The sequence below is a fragment of the Mobula birostris genome, chromosome 29, assembly GCF_030028105.1.
Source record: "Mobula birostris isolate sMobBir1 chromosome 29, sMobBir1.hap1, whole genome shotgun sequence".
Taxonomy (NCBI): domain Eukaryota; kingdom Metazoa; phylum Chordata; class Chondrichthyes; order Myliobatiformes; family Myliobatidae; genus Mobula; species Mobula birostris.
This window is the reverse complement of record NC_092398.1, coordinates 28,213,701-28,230,337: the sequence shown is the minus strand read 5'-3', so window position 1 is coordinate 28,230,337 and position 16,637 is coordinate 28,213,701. Positions and strand designations below refer to the sequence as shown.

The 16,637-nt window shown below is 49.7% G+C and overlaps 1 protein-coding gene across 4 annotated transcripts in view; it reads left to right on the top strand.

Annotated features, from left to right (window-relative positions):
- The window catches only part of LOC140189874 (serine/threonine-protein kinase WNK3-like), a 150,514-nt gene extending 136,354 nt beyond the window's left edge, over positions 1 to 14,160 (top strand). For all 4 annotated transcript variants that reach the window (XM_072246206.1, XM_072246208.1, XM_072246207.1 and 1 more), the window contains exons 20-22: positions 4,461 to 4,660; positions 5,195 to 5,385; positions 10,395 to 14,160. In XM_072246206.1, the coding sequence (XP_072102307.1) occupies positions 4,461 to 4,660; positions 5,195 to 5,385; positions 10,395 to 10,574 (571 nt within the window). In that variant the 3' untranslated portion in view covers positions 10,575 to 14,160. The remainder of the gene's footprint in view (positions 1 to 4,460; positions 4,661 to 5,194; positions 5,386 to 10,394) is intronic.
- Positions 14,161 to 16,637: the final 2,477 nt, after the last annotated feature.

Sequence of the window (16,637 nt, the reverse complement as noted above, 5' to 3'; positions counted from 1 at the left end):
TATGTCTCTGGACTGTGGGAGGAAACCGAAGAGCTCAGACAAACCCCACACATTCCATGGGGAGGATGCCAGGAGTGAACACTGAACTCTAGCACCCCAACCTGTAATAGCGTCACGCTGACCACTACGAGACAGTAGCGCCAAGTACCTGGGGGTACAGTGAAGCAGACCGAATGGGCTGAATGGCTTCATTCTGCTCCTGTGTCTTGCGGTCTTATGGTAGAAGCCAGATCATGAGAATAATTAAAGGTGGAGAGAGATAAATATTTAAGACTGAAGATCAAAGGTTACGGGTGGCTGGCACAGGATTTGAGGTCAGCAAGAGTCAGAACAGGCATGAAGGGCCACGTAGCACACTGTTGCTCAAAGTCCCCAGTCCCAGATGTTTGTTTTCTCTCTCCCTCCCCCCTCCCTTCCTCTCCCTCCCTCCCTCTCTCTCTCCTTCCCTTTCTCCTTCCCTCTCTCCCTCCATCTCCATCTCCATCTCCATCTCTCTCTCCCTCTCCCTCTCCCTCTCCCTCTCCCTCTCCCTCTCCCTCTCCCTCCCTCTCACTCTCCCTCTCACTCTCCCTCTCCCTGTCCCTCTCCCTCTCCCTGTCCCTCTCCCCTTTCCCCCTCTCCCTCCCTCCTTCCCTCCTTCCCTCTCTCCCTCTCTCCCTCCATCTCTCCCTCCCTCCCTCCCTCTCTCCCTCCCTCTCTCCCCCCCCCCCGCTTTCTCTACCCCACTCTCTCTCTCCCACAAAAACACAGTGGGAGTGACATCTAAATCATCTCCAAAACCTGCTTGCCTGGCAATACCCAAAATCCCAAGCATGCAGGATTCGCAGAATGTGTGTTACTTCAAGTCTTACGGAATGAGGGCATGATCGAATTGAAACACAAGACACTGGGCGGGTGGGAGACAGCTTGACAGGATAGATGTCAAGGTATTTCCAGTAGTGCAACAGTCCCAAATGACAGACATAATTGTAAGATCACAGAACTTTCATTTAAAGCTAATCTGCTTTGGATTTTACACACCACCCCATGACCTTCCATATCCAGCTCATCATTCTTCATCACTTCAACCATCTCCAATGGGATTCTCCTCCAGGCACATCTTTCCATCCTCCACTCTCCCTGCTTTCCTTGGGATCACTCTCTACATCACTTACTTCTTCATCGGTCTCTCTTCACCAATCTACCCTCCTGGCACTTATCACTCCTCCCTCACCATCATTCAGGGCTCCAAACAGTCCTTCCAGGTGAGGTGACACTACATCTGTGAGTATGTTGGGGGTCATCTACTGTACTCGGCGCTCCTAGCGTGGCCTCCACTACGTTAGTGAGAACAAACATAGATTGGGTGACCACCCAAAAAGTGGGAATTCCTGGTGGCCCCTTATTTTAAATCTACTTCCTATTCTAACATGTTGGTCCATGGTCTCCTCTACTGCCATGATGAGACCAAACTCAGATAGGAGGAGGAACACTTCGTATTCCATCTGGGTAGCCTCCAAGTTGACAGCATGAGCATCGATTTCTTGAACTTCTGGTAATTTCTTCCCCTTCTGGAGAGATAGACTGAAAAATGGCAGGTGAAATTTGATAGAGAAGTGTGAGGTTTTGCATTTTGGAAGGACAGACCAGAGGAGAACTTACACGAGTGGTGGGGCACTGAGGAGTGTGGTAGAACAGGGATCTAGGAATACAGATTTATGATTCTTGGAACGTGGCGGCACAGATAGCTAGGGTCATAAAGAAAGCTTTTGGTACATTGGCCTTCATAAATCAAAGTATTGAGTACACCTACCTGTTTTAAGGTGTATATGATGTTGGTGAGGCCTAATTTGGAGTATTCTGTGCAGTTTTGGTCATCTACCTAGAGGAAAGTTAACAATAAGATGAAAGGGTTCAGAGAAATTTTATAAGGACGTTATCGGGTCTTAAGGACCTGAATTATAGGGAAAGATTAGAGTCTTAGGAGGATGAGGGAGGTTTGATAGAGGCAAACAAAATTACGAGAGGTATAGACAGGGTAAATGTAAACAGAGTTTTCCTCTGAGGTTGGATGAGATTAAACTAGAGGCCATGGGTTGAGGGTGAAAGGTGAAATGTTTAAGGGGAACATGAGGAGGAATTTCTTCACTCAGAGGATGGTGAGAGTGTGGAATGAACTGCCAGAGGAAGAGGTGGCTGCAGATTCAATTTTGGCATTTAAGAGAGGTTTGTATAACTATGGATGGGAGGGCTATGGTCCAGGTACGGTTTATGGGATTAAGGAGGATAGCAGTTCAGCACAGACTGGATGGGCTGAAGGGCTTGTTTTTGTGCTTTGGTTCTCTATGACTCTTTTTCTTCCATTCCCACTCTTTTTTCCCCCTCTCTTCCCCTCCTCACCTGCCCACTACTTCCTCACCTCCCTTCTCCCTTTGGTTCACTATAATCTATCGGATTCCTTCTTCTTCCGTCCCTCCACCTATTGCCAACAAGCTTCTTCATCCCTGTCTCCCCACTCACCAACCCTACCCTTCACGTGGTCTTACCCATTGCCTACCAGCTTGTACTCCTCTCCTACCCTCCACCTTCTTATTCTAGCTTCTGCCCCCTTCCTTTTCAGTCCTGATGAAGGGCCTTGGCCTGAAGCATTGACTGTCTATTCCCCTCTGCAGATGCTGCCTGGCCTGCTGAGTTCCTCCAGCATTTTGTGTGTATTAGAATAGCACAGTAATGATATTGTGCCAATCCTTTAGCCTACTCTAAGATCAATCTAATCCTCTCCCACATAGACCTCCATTTATCTATCATCATGATAGTCTCTTAAATGTCCCTACTGTGTCTGCCTCTACCATCACCCCTCCCATGCATTCCCCCAAACACATTAAAATTAAGCCTCTGCATATTCACTATTTCTGCCCTGGGAAAAAGTCCACTTGATCAATGTCTATTGTGATGATTTACCCCTGTATTATGTTGCCTCTTTATCCTCCCACACTCCAAGAGAAAGGCCCAAGCTCGCTCAACATGTCCTGCATTTTTCGCAATGTAATGTTTCTGAAAGCCTGGAACTCTGTACATCTCCCTGAAGTAGGTGATTAACTGGATTTAACCCACTCAGCCTGTTAACCAATGTGAATACTCCTGGTTGATGCTTGAATTCTGATAAGAATTTATTCTGAAACAATTTGACATTGTTTGGAAAGTAAAATGTTGCAGATTCAACACTTTATTAAAAACTTAACACACTTGTGTCCAGCTTTGTAGAGTGCACACTCAGAGTTGGGTTTGAATCTTGTACATCACGCTTTCCCCGCACCCAACTTACCATCTGCCATCTGCTCTCCACCCACTCACATTCCAGGGCAACACACAAACATAACGCTTTAGGAACTCAGCAGGTCAGGCAGCATCTATGGACCGTAAGATCATAAGACATGGAAGCAGAATTAGGCCATTCAGCCTTTCAAGTCGGCTCTATCATTCCATCATGACTGATTTATTATCCTTCTCCCAATTCTCCTGCCTCCTCCCTACAGATCTGGCGAAAGAAATTCCTCCTCATCTCTGTTCTAAAGAGATGAACTTCAGTTCTGAGGCTGTGCCCTCTGGTCCTAGACTCTCCCCACTGTAGGAAACATCCTCTTCATGTCCTCTCAAACTAGGCCTTTTGAAAGGTTTCAATGAGATCCCTGCTCATTCTTCTAAACTCCAGCGAGTACAGGCCCAGATCCATCAAACACTCCTCATTGGTTAACCCTTACATTCCCAGGATCATTCTCTTAAACCTCCTCTGGAACCACTCCAACACCAGCAAATACTTTCTTAGATAAGGGGCCCAAAACTGCGCACAGTACTCCAAGTGCAATCTGACCCGTGCCTTATAAAACCTCTGCATTACATCCTTGCTTTTATATTCTAGTCCTCTCGAAATGAACGCTAACATTGCATTTGCCTTCCTTACTACCTACTCAACTTGTAAGTTAACCGTTAGGAAATCCTGCACAAAGATTCCCAAGTCCCTTTGCACCTTTGAAGTCGTTGAAATCTCTGAAATTGCTCTGTGTTTAGAAAGTAGCCTATACCTTTATTTCCTCTACCAAAGTGCACAATCATATACTTCCCTGCCTACACTGTATTCCATCTGTCACTTCTTTGCCCATTCTCCTAATCTGTCCATGTCCGTCTGTAGCCCTTCTGCTTCCTCAACACTGCCTGCTGACCCTCCACCTATCTTCATTTCATCTGCAGTCTTGACCGCAAAGCCATCAATTCTGTCATCTACATCACTGGCCTATAACGTGTAAAGAAGTGGTTGAGTCAGTGAGAGTTAAATTTTTGCAAGTTCAGGGGATTGAGGGTGATGGGGAACTGGGGCAGATTGGCTCGCATCGAACAATGGGGGAGGAGGTGTTGGCTGGAAGAGGCCGAGTGCCCTGCCCCTCATCTCCTCACCACTCTCTGTCCTCCCTCCTCTGGCCCAGGCACATAAAGGAGGTGGTGCACCTGCAGGCCCAACAGAAACAGGAACTCCAGGAGCTGTACAAGCGCCTCCAACCCAACAGCGGGTCGTCCGAGGACTCCTTCCAGGCTTACTCCCCGCCGGGCCGCCGGTCACGCTCGGCCAGAAGCAGATCCCGCGGCGCCAAGCCCCACTCTCTGGGTGCCACCCCCACCAGCACAGGTAAGCAGGAGGCACCTCTGGGTTCCTGGGTCATCAGAGAACCTGAAAGACTCAGCAAGGTGTGGGGGGGGGTGGGTAGTGGGTGGTGAAAAGCTTCCTCCATGATACGGATGTGCAGTCTTGCACCCTGCAGGAATCCCAAAGTGTGGCTGAGACTGGTTTCCTCTTGGCAGCATCCATCATCAAGGACCCATACCTCTGGGACATGCCTTCTTCTCATTTCTACCATCAGGGAGGAGGTGGATACAGGAGCCTGGAAGCCCACACTCAACAATTCTTCCCCTCTTCCATCAGATTCCATGAACACTACCTCACTATTCCTCTTTTCCACTATTTTTTCATTGTAACTAATAGTATTTTTAATATCTTTTCACAGTACTGCTGCCACAGAACAACAAATTTTACAGCATACGCAGTTCAGTACGGTGGGAAGGGTATACGTGTGTTTGTGGGTTTGTGTCTGTATGTATATCTGTCTGTGAATATGATGGGGAGAACATTGCCTTCCACTGACCTGGCCCTCTTTTACCGCAGGGTTATTCTACAGCGGAGAGTCCCAGCCGGCGGCCGGGGCCAAGAAGGGGACTTTCACGGATGACCTGCGCAAGCTGGTGGATGACTGGGCAAAGGAGAGGGTGGGAGCCGCCAACGCCAAGCCCAGCCTGAACGAGATCAGGCAGATTCAGTGCAGGCAGGACCTCGAGAGCTGGCAGCAACTCGGTGATGTAAGGAGACCCTCCAACTCTGGGGTGAAGCCTGTCCACTCACGAGGCTTAGATTTTATTTATTTCATTCAGAGATGCAACGTGGAACAGGCCCTTCCAGCTCAACGAGCCGCACTGCCCAGCAATCCCCCTATTTAACCCTAGCCTCAGCACAATACGTTTTACAATGACCAATTAACCAGTATGTGGGAGAAGATCATTGCAAACCCGCGTGGTCACGGGGAGGAAGTCGAAGCTGCTGACAGACGGCACTGGAATTGATTCCTGAACTCCAGAACGCCCTGAGCTGTAACCGTGTCGCACTAACCGCTACGTTACTGTGGCACCCCAATACTGGTAGGAATGCTGGGGGTGGGCTCAAATCAAATCAGTCAGTATTGTGCTGGGGGCAACCAGTGATAGCATGCCCACAAGGCACTAACCCTAACTGTAGGTCTTTGGAACATGGGAGGAAACCGGAGCAGCCGGACAAAACCGACATGGTACTAGCAGGACGTGCAAACCCCTCACAGACAGCGATGTGCATCGAGCCCCGATCTGACCGCAATGCTGCCCCTTTGGTGTATGTGGTTCTGGTGGTCCTGTTATAGAGACACTATGGAGGCGTTGGGGTGGGTGCAGAAGAGGTTCACCAGGCTGTTGCCTGAAGACAAATACACTGTTAGCCTTCATTTCAAGAGGACTGGAATATAAAAGCAGGAATGTAATACTGAGGCTTTGGTCAAGCCACAGTTGGAGTATTGTGAGCAATTTTGTACCCCATTTATCTAAGAAAGGATTGGAGAGGGTCCAGAGGAGAATGATCCCTGGAATGAAAGGGTTAAGGTATGAGGAGTGTTTTTGATGATTCTTGGCCTGTACTTGTTGGAGTTTAGAGGAATGGGGGGGGAGCTCATTGAAACTTAATGAACATTGAAAAACCTAGGTAGTGGACATGGAGACGATTTTTCCAAAAGTGGGGGAGCCTAGGACCGAAGAACACAGCCCCAGGTTAGAGGAATGTCCATTTAGAACAGAGGGTGATGAATTTGTGGAATTCATTGCCACAGACAGCTGGGGAGGCCAAGTCACTGGGTATATTTTAAACGGAGGTTGATAGGTTCTTGATTAGTAAGGTTACGGGAAGAAGGCGAATGAGATTGAGAGAGGTGGTAATTCAGCCATGATGGATTGGTGTAGCAGATGTGATGGGCTGAATGCCTGATTCTGTTCCTACGTTTTATGGTGAAAGCAGATGGGACAGTGGATTTTGAGAGTCTGGTAAGCACATGAAAATGCAAGGTGTGGAGAACTGTGGATCGTGTGTGTGGAGGGTGTAAAGAGGTTCACCAGGATGCTGTCTGGATTAGAGAGTGTGAGCCTTAAGGAGATGTTGGACACATTTGGGCTGTTCTCCCTGCAGCATTAGAGTTCAAGGGGAGACCTGATGGGTTTTAAAAATTATAAGAGGCTTAGACAGTCAGAATGTTTTGCAGAGGTCACACTTTTAAAGTTAGTGGGGAGAAATTTAAAGGTAACATAACGAACTTTTTTTTAAGCTCAGTATGATAGGTGCTGGAACTGTGTTACCAGGGGCAGCAGTAGGAGCAGGTAGTTTGGTGGAATTTGAGGTGTTAAGACAGACTCCTGAAAATGGAGGGGTATGGATCATACACAGGACAAAGTGGTGTCAAGTTTGGCACAACATCGTGGACCTGTCCAGAGCTGTACCGTTCTATGGAGATTTAGAGGAGATGCTGAGATTGGAGGAGTTTAATAAGCAGGAGATTGGAGAAGCTCTTTATGGAGAGATCGGGCTGCCACAGTAGTGCAAAGCTATTACAGAACCAGCGACCAGGTTCAACTCCAACCGCTGCCTGTAAGGAGGTTGGACCACATGGGTTTCTGCCCGTTTCCTCCCACAGTCCAAAGACATACCGGGTGCACGGTTAATTGGTCATGGGTGTAATTGGGTGACGTGGGCTTGTTGGCCAGAAGGGGCCTGGTAGCATGTCAGATCTCTAAATAAAATAAAATAAAAACTGAGCTAGTGTGAGGGGAGATCTGACAGCAGTAGATACAGTTATGGGTGGGGGGGTGTGGCATTGATCCCTGGTCAGAATCTTTGTCCCATCATGGAGGAGGAGAGGAGAGGAAAGGAAAAGGCAGAAATTCAGATTACTATATGCCATCATCATCATCACTCTGTCGTGGGCAATCATGGTCCATCTGTGTCCTTGATTATTCTTGGCAAACTCTTCTACAGAAGTGGTTTGCCACTGCCTTCTTCTGGGCACATTGTCTTTATAAGACAGGTGACTCCAGCCATTATCAAGACTCTTCAGAGATTGTCTACCTGGCGTCAGTGGTCACGTAACCAGGACTTGTGATCTGCACCGGCTGCTCATACGACCATCTACCACCTGCTCTCATGGCTTCACGTGACCCTGATAGGGCGGCTAAGCAGGTGCCACACCTTGCCCAGGGATGACCTGCAGATTAGCGGAGGGAAGGAGCGCCTTACACCTCTTTTGGTAAGAGGCACATCTCCACCCTGCCACCTGCAGCTGTACCAAACTGCAATAAAATCCTAGCCAGAAGCGTAGAGTAAACCGTGTACAACGGTAAATCAAACATAAAACAACACACTTTAGTAATGGGGGGGGGGGGGAATCTTATTCAGGCCCTAACAAATATTGAAAAGAGTGGTCATAGAGAGAATATTTTTGATAGGACCAGAGGGCACAGCCTCAGAATAGGACGTCCCTTTAGAACAGAGATGAGGAGGAATTTCTTTAGCCAAAAGGTGGGGAATCTGTGGAATTCATTGCCGCAGACGGCTGCAGAGGTCAAGTCAGTGGATATATTTAAAGCGGAGGTTGATTGGTTCATGATTAGTAAGGGCATCAAAGATTACGGGGGAAATGGGGTTGAAAGGGACAATAAATCAGCCATGATGGATTAGCGGTGCAGACTTGATGGGCCGAATGATTTAAATCTGATCCTATTGTGTTATGGTCTCAAATCTCTTCTGCACCCTGGTCTTCCTTCCTGAGGGGTCCAGAACTGAACACAACACTCCTAAACGTGGTCTAACCAGAACATTACAGAGCTGCAGCATTATCTTGCAACTCTTGAACTCAATGGCCCGATTCATGTTGCAGTGTTCTGTGAGGCAAACGGATGCGCAGTGGAGAAAGGAGGCTGGGAGCTGAGCATCAGAATCCAATGCATCATTGCGGAGCGAGTTAGAAAGAGCAGGTGCCTTGGAATAATAAATTAGCCCAAAATCGATGGGCTGCTTTACCAATAAGATTGAAAGAGTGCAGAGAAAATTTAGAAGAATGTTGCCAGGATTGAAGGACCTGGGTTATAGGGAAAGGTTGAATAGGTTAGGACTTTATTTTCTGGGAGGTAGGGGAATGAGGGGAGATTTCACAGAAAAATACCAAAATTGGGGCAAGGTGAAACATCTCTACCAAAGGAGGTGTAAGGCCTTCCTTCCCTCCACTAGCCTACAGGTCACCCTTGGGCAAGGTGTAGCACCTGTTTAGCCCCTCGATCAGGGTCACGTGAAGCCATGGGGCCAGGTGGTGGATGGTCATATGAGCAGCCGGTGCGGATCACAAGTCCTGGTTACGCGACCACTGACGCCTGGCAGACAATCTCCGAAGAGTATTGAGAATGGCTGGGGTCACCCGTCTTGTAAAGAAGTCGAAGGCAAATCAGTTCTGTAGAAAAATTTGCCAAGAAAAATCATGGTCAAAGGTAGACCATGATCACCCATGTCATACAACACAACACATAATGATGATGATACGAAATTATGAGGGTAAATGCAAGCAGGTTTTTTCCAGTGAGGTTGGGAGATACTCAAACTGGACATTAAGGAGGAAAGGTGAAATATTTGAGGGGAACATGAGGGGAATTTCTTCACTCAGAGGGCAGTGAGAGTGCAGAATGAGCTGCCTGAATGAGGTACATTGGGAAGGGATGAAGGGCTATGGTCTGGGTGCAGGATGATGCTCGTTCAACACAGAAGGGGCTGATCTGAGCTGTAGTGTTCTACGGCTGTATGGCTGAATTAGTACAAAAATAGTTGCTAGAGTGACATTAACAGAGTAGAGAGAAAGGGACAGTAAAGAACCCAAGAGCGTGTCAGCATCCCTTGAAGGGGGTGTTCAGGAGGTTTCTGGCTCAGAAGACCGATAGCTGCAGGTTTAGGTTTGAGAGGGAGCTCCAAGAGGGAAGTGTTTTTTTTAATATACCTACAAGGGGAGCTGGTGGTGGTACATCTCACTCTGTTTAAGAGACATTTAGACAGATACTTAACATTAGACATTTGGCCCATCGAGTCTGTACCACCATTCTATCATGGTTGATTTATTTTCCATGTCAATGTCATTCTCCTGCCTCTCCCCGAAACCTTTGAAGCTTTGACTGATCAAGGACCTGTCAACCTCCACTTTAAATCTCCCCAGTGATTTGGCCTCCACAGCCGTCTGTGGCAACAAATTCCACAGATTCACCACCCTCCGGCTAAAGAAATTCTTCCTCATCTCTCTTCTAAAGGGTCATTCTTTCAATCTGAGGCTGTGCCCTCCAGTCCCTAGACTCACCCACTATAGGAAACATCCTCTCCCTATTCATTTTGTTGAGGCCTTACAGGTTTCAGTGAGATTACCCCCTCAATCTTCTCAATTCTGGCAAATGCAGGCCCAGACGATGGAACAGTAGACCACTAGGATGGCGTACCAATGCAGGCAATCAGGATTCAAGTCAATGGGCACAGGGGGTTTTGCACAGAGAGGGAGGGATGTGTACAGGGTAGCAGCAGAGAGTGAGTGTGTTGAGCCAGGGAGCCTGTTTCCTACTCAGCAACCAGCTTCCTTGACTCCACTGAGGCGTGGGGCTGGGTACCCTCAAGCGAGGGTTGGGGGGAGGGGGCGGAGTGGTCGTGGAGCTGTCCCAGCTGATGTTCCACTTACTGATGCCCTTCCCTCCTACCTCTCTTTCTGTCTCTTCTACAGCGGAATTCTCAGTCTTCTCAGGTCACCGGCCGGATCCCCTCGCAGGGGGCACCCCCACGGAGCTCGTTCCCAGCCACCTCCGGACCCCCGGGCCAGCCTGCCCCACCCCAATCCCAATCCCAAACTCAAAACCCCACCCAGCCCCCTACTCTGCCCACTGCCCAGACCCGGGCCAAGTAACTCTGCGCCAGGTGGCCTCCTGGCAAGGGGGAGTGTGGCACACACCCCAAACCCCGGCACCGCCGTCCCACCATTCCCTAGTGCAGAGAACGTTCAGAGGTTCTCCAACATTGCCCCTACCCCACTAGCTGGGTACAAAACTGCTCTCCCCTCTCCCCTGGGGTTCTTTCACTCACTCCTCCCTCCAGAATACCAAGATTCTGTGGGCAGGTCCCTCAGAAATGAAATGAGGGGAGGTGAGATTTGGGTGGAGGGTTATGGGTTTTTTTCTCACTTTGCAAGTTAGCCACCGCCTTGCCCCTCACCTATTTTACATTGCAACCTCAACCTGCCCTCCCCCCACAACCCGCTGCCTCTTTTCCCTCAAAACTAAAGCTGAAGAGGCGTCAAAAGACCAATAAGGGACATGTGAATGGAGAAAGACCAGACGTGTGCAGGATCTGGGACGAGGTCCCAATGATCCGTCAATTAACACAGCACTCTCCCCACACACATCTGTCTGCATCGAGCCCTGACGGATGCTTGTTCTGCTCGGTGGATGGAGGAAGGATTACTTTTCCTTCATAAAACTCATTCTTTTGCACCGGAGTCACATATTTCAGTTTCTCTGCCCCCTCACCCCTGCTTTCCCAACCCCCTTTGTCTCCCATCCCCACACTCCTACTTCCTCCCTCTCTCTCACCTTCCCCTCCCCCTCTCACCTTACCCTCCCCCTCTCACCTTTCCCCTCCCCCTCTCCCTCTCACCTTCCCCTCCCCCTCACCTTTCCCCTCCCCCTCACCTTTCCCCTCCCCCCCTCACCTTTCCCCTCCCCCTCTCCCTCTCACCTCCACCTCTCTCTCTCACCTTCCCCTCCCACTCTCCCTCTCACCTTCCCATCCCACTCACCTTCCCCTCCTCTCACTTTCCCCTCCCCTCCCCCTCTCACCTTCCCCTCCCCCTCTCACCTTCCCCTCCCCCTCTCACCTTTCCCCTCCCCTCTCCCTCTCACCTCCACCTCTCCCTCTCACCTTCTCCTCCCCCTCACCTTTCCCCTCCCCCTCTCGCCTTTCCCCTCCCCCTCCCTCTGACCACCTCTCCCTCTCACCTTCCCCTCCCCCTCCCACCTTTCCCCTCCCCTCCTCTCACCTTCCCCTCCCCCTCCTCTCACCGTCCCCTCCCCCTTCTCTCACTTTTCCCCTCCCCCTCTCCCTCTCACCTTTCCCCTCCCTCTTCCTCTCACCTTTCCCCTCCCCCTCCCCCTCTCACCTTCCTCCTTTCCCACACTCTCTGTCCCTCTCCTCTCCCCTCTCCCTACCCTAGCCCCCTCTCTCCCCGATCCCAGGCTGTTAGTGTTATGCGTCCTTCCTTGGCCAGAGCGGTCTAGAGTGCTGGCTGGGAGACCGACAATCTCACATTCCGCGGTCAGGGTTTGTTTGACAGATCCACCCTCTGCTCGGCCCCCCTTCCCCACTGAGAGACGTGTGTCTGGAGGATCGAGGCTCAACAGAGGGAGCAGGAGGCGGTTGTTGGGGTTTGGATGGAATCAGCCCTGTCCGCGATCTCCGGGCCAGAGACGGCACGGTCCGGGGCGGAGTAGCGGTCAAAGTGAGCGACGGCGTCAACGGGAAAGCCCACTCTCTCCGACCTCCCCCTTGTTGTCCGAGGCCCAGTAGCTCGCAGTCAAGTCACTCCTCCCCACTCCAATCCCGGGGAGTTCATTGTTTCCAGTCGCCAACAGGGTCACTTCCCACCCTGTCGTCTGACCCTACCCCAAAGCAACAGGCATGTCTGCAAAGTGTCTGACCTTGACCTGGGGGGTGGGGGGGAGCAAGTCCTATTCCTATCCACCGCTTATAAATCTCACTTCCCTTCTCCTCTCAACCCTCACCCTCCTCTTTTCATCTCTCCCCTGTGTCTCCACACTCCTCCCAAACACCACCGCCATCTCTCCTATCGGCTACCCTCCCCCTCCGTGAGAGATAATTCTGCATAAATTCTAACGCACGGTTCTGCCCCACTTTGTGCTTTAATTATTTCATGACATTGTGGTCCGTGCCTTCCACTGATCCCAGTTCCAACTGTGTCTCACTGCCCCCTTCTACCTCCCCCCCCCCCGCCACTTCAGCTCCTCTGCCTGTCCATCTCACACCAGCTTCCCATGTTAGCCAGCTTTCCCGGTCTGTAAGTCCTGCCCGCCCGGCTCGACCATCTACTACGGCTCCCGATCTTCTTTTTTCAAAACAAAACTGTGAAGTTTTAAACGGGTTTGTGAAAGTATTTTCGAAGCTGTGACCCGCCAAGACCGGCCACGCAGTTACCTGTTGATAATGTGTCACGTTCTACTGTTACAATTGTAGTCTGTATTTAATTTCCTTCCACGGTTATTCTTGGTTTACTGATCACAGTTGCTGGGTAAAGGGGTGTGTGGGGGAGATGGGGAGAGAGACGGGAGGGTCTGCTAAGTGCTAATTTGTTCAGTGTCTCTAGTCTGGGTCGCCACAGATTCAGGTCACTGTGGTCTGGGATAGTGACACACAGGCCTGTCACTGTGTAATACCGCGGTACGGTTCCGGTGTGGACAAGCCTGTCACTGTGTAATACCGCGGTATGTATCGGTGGGAACAAGCCTGTCACTGTGTAATACCGCGGTACGTATCGGTGGGGACAAGCCTGTCACTGTGTAATACCGCGGTACGGTTCCAGTGTGAACAGGCCTGTCACTGTGTAATACCAGGGTACGGTACTGATGGGGATGGGTCTGTCACTGTGCAACATCTGGGGGTACAGTACCAGTGAGGACGGGTCTGTCACTGTTCTGCACCGAGGTACGGTACCGGTGGGGATGCGTCTATCACTATATTACACCAGGGTACGGTACTGGTGGGAACGGGTCTGTCAATATATTACACTGGGGTACGGTTCCGATGGGGACGGGTCTGTCACTATATTACACCAGGGTACGGTGCCAGTAGGTCCCCGTGTAACACCGGGAACGGTAGCGGTGGAGACGAGTCTGTCACTGTGTAATATCTGGGGGTACGGTACCGGTGGGGACGGGTCTGTTCATGCATAACTGGTGTGTTCCCAGTCGACGGACACGCATTGCCTCTTTTTTTAAAAAAAACGGATTGTGTCAAGCTCTCCTGGAAGCAGTTTGCACTGCCCTACAACCCCAGAACCCCGTTGCATGCCTCTTTCCCTCTACATGGTACACGGTCAGTCAGATGAGGCGTTTCTCCGACAGCCCAGGGGACCGGCAGGGACGGTGTGGAACGGATGGATCCCCCTGTCTTGCATTGGTGGACGGTTTATGTAGAAAGATATGACAAACAGTATTACTGGCCAGCTGAAAACTGTGATTTATTTTTATTTTGGTTTGGCGTTGCTTGTACAACCGTTATTTTTTAAAAGAAACTTACTGTGAATTGAGTAGTGTGCAAACAATGCATCTCTCTCTCTCTTTCTCCCTATCTCCTGAAACAGGAGGATTTTTTTCGGTGTAAAGTTAAAAGCATTCCTCCAAGTTGAAATGCATGTGCAAGATTACTTTTGTATCTTTCTAAACTTAGACGGGATGAAAACAAAAAAAAAACAAGAAAACAGACCGAAGCTCGTGGTGGTAGTTTATTCTGGTGTCCTCTCTTTGTTTGGCCCGAATTTTTAATTTTTATTTATAGATACATAAATAACCTGGCCCAACAAGTCCGCGCGGACAATTAATTTATTAACCTGTAGTCTTTGGGATGTGGGGAGAAACCGGAGGACCCGGAGGGAAACCCACAGGGTCATGGGGAAAGCATACAGGCAGTGGTGGGATTCGAACTTGGTTCACTAGCCGTGTAATAGCGTTACGCTAGCGGCTAAACTGCCATGCCGTAAAAACATAAATAGGAGCAGGAGTCGGCCATCTGGCCCGTCGGTCCTGTTTCACCATTCAATAAGATCATGGCTGATCTGACCGTGGACTCATCTCCACCTCCCTGCCTTTTCCCCAGAACCCTTAATTCCCCTGCTATGCCACCCCTGTTCACCCCTTATGAGCCCTGAGTTGGAAGATCCCGCGGGTTGTTGGCCGCGATCTGATTCTTTCCTTCGAGAACAGTAATGCCAGTCGGTCAAACTTGTGATTAAACGGTGGACTTGCTCAATTGGGCGACTTGGTCGCCAGGGATAAATCGGGCCAACCCAAGTGTTGGACTACATTTGAACCCGGTAAGGACACGGAGACCAGCAATGACGGAGGTGGGGGGTGGATGTCGAGATGGATGCCGAATGCCGCCAGGAAGAGGAGAATGGACCTCGGCAAGATGATTTTTTTTTCCGATAGGTCCGATACGATGCAGAAAACTTCGGGTGATACACCCGGTGAAGACGCTACTTCATGGCTACGGCGACCTCAGATTCAATTCCGTCCTCCAGTGCTGTATGTGTGTGAGAAAGAGAGAGTGTGTGTGAGAGAGAGAGTGTGCGCGAGAGTATATCTGTGTTTGAGTGTGTCTGTGAGAGTATATCTGTGTTTGAGTGTGAGTGTCTGTGTGTGAGAGAGTGTGTCTGTGTGTGAGAGAGAGAGTGTGCGCGAGAGTATATCTGTGTTTGAGTGTCTGTGTGAGAGAGAGAGTGTGTGAGAGAGTATATCTGTGTTTGAGTGTGAGAGTGTCTGTATGTGAGAGAGAGAGTCTGTGTGAGAGAGTGCGTGTGTGAGAGTATATCTGTGTTTGAGTGTGTCTGTGAGAGAGAGAGAGTGTGTGTGTGAGAGCGAGAGACATCTCGGCCCAAAACGTCGATTGTGCTTTTTTGTGTGGATGCTGCCTGGAGTCTGCAGACAAGCTATGGAATCTGAGATGCGGCTGATTTAAGAGTGTGGACAATAAAAAGGGGGAAGGTTTGGTGAAGACATTGTGTTTGATGGTTGGAATTGGTTTATTATTGTCACATGTACCAAGATACAGTGAGAAATTTGTCTTGCACACTTCGTACAGATCAAATCATTACACGGTGCACCAAGAGCAACGTTAAACAATAACAGAATGCAGAACAGTGTAACAACTACAGAGAAAGAGCAGTGCAGGTGGACAATGAGGTGCAAGATCATAAAGAGGTAGGAAGAACAGGACCTCAAGGGTGGCCTTCTCAGGATTGCTGCCAGTGCTACGTGACAGTGATGGTAAGAGTTGGAGGAGATGGCAGTTGAATGTGTGGCTGAGGAGTTGGTGCAGGGGGCAGGGTTTTAGATTTTTGGATCATTGGGATCTCTTCTGGGGAAGGTGGGACCTCTACAGATTGAATGGGTTGCACCTGAACTCGAGGGGGAGCAATATCCTTGCAGGTAGGTTTGCTAGCATGTTCGGGAGGGTTTAAATTAATTTGCAAGGGGGATGGGACCCAGAGCGATAGAGCAGTGGAAGAAGTGCATGGAGTAAAGCCAGATCTAACATATAAAGAGGTTTTGGGGAAAGAAGCAGAATAAAGGGTGTAAAGGTAGAAGGGCTAAAGTGCGTGTACTTCAACGCAAGAAGCATCAGGAACAAAGGTGACTGATGAACAGAGCTTGGATACATACATGGAATTATGATGTAGTGGCCATTACAGAGACTTGGCTGGCACCAGGGCAGGAATGGATTCTCAATATTCCTGGATGCTTTAAAAGGGATAGGGGAGGAGGGGTGGCATTACTGGTCAGGGATACTATTACAGCTACAGAAAGGGTGAGTAATGTAGCAGGATCCTCTTTTGAGTCAGCATGGGTGGAAGTCAGGAACAGGAAGGGAGCAGTTACTCTATTGGGAGTATTCTAAAGGCCCCCTGGTAGCAGCAGAGATACCGAGGAGCAGATTTTGGAAAGGTGCAGAAATAACAGGGTTGTTATCATGGGTGACTTTAACTTCCCTAATACTGTACTGATTGGCACCCGATTAGTTCCAATGGTTTCGACGGATTCCTGTCACAGTATGTTGACAGGCCAACTAGGGGGAATGCCGTACTAGATCTAGTATTAGGTAACGAACCGGGTCAGGTCACAGATCTCTCAGTGGGTGAGCATCTGGGGGACAGTAACAACTGCTCCCTGTCTTTTAGCATTAT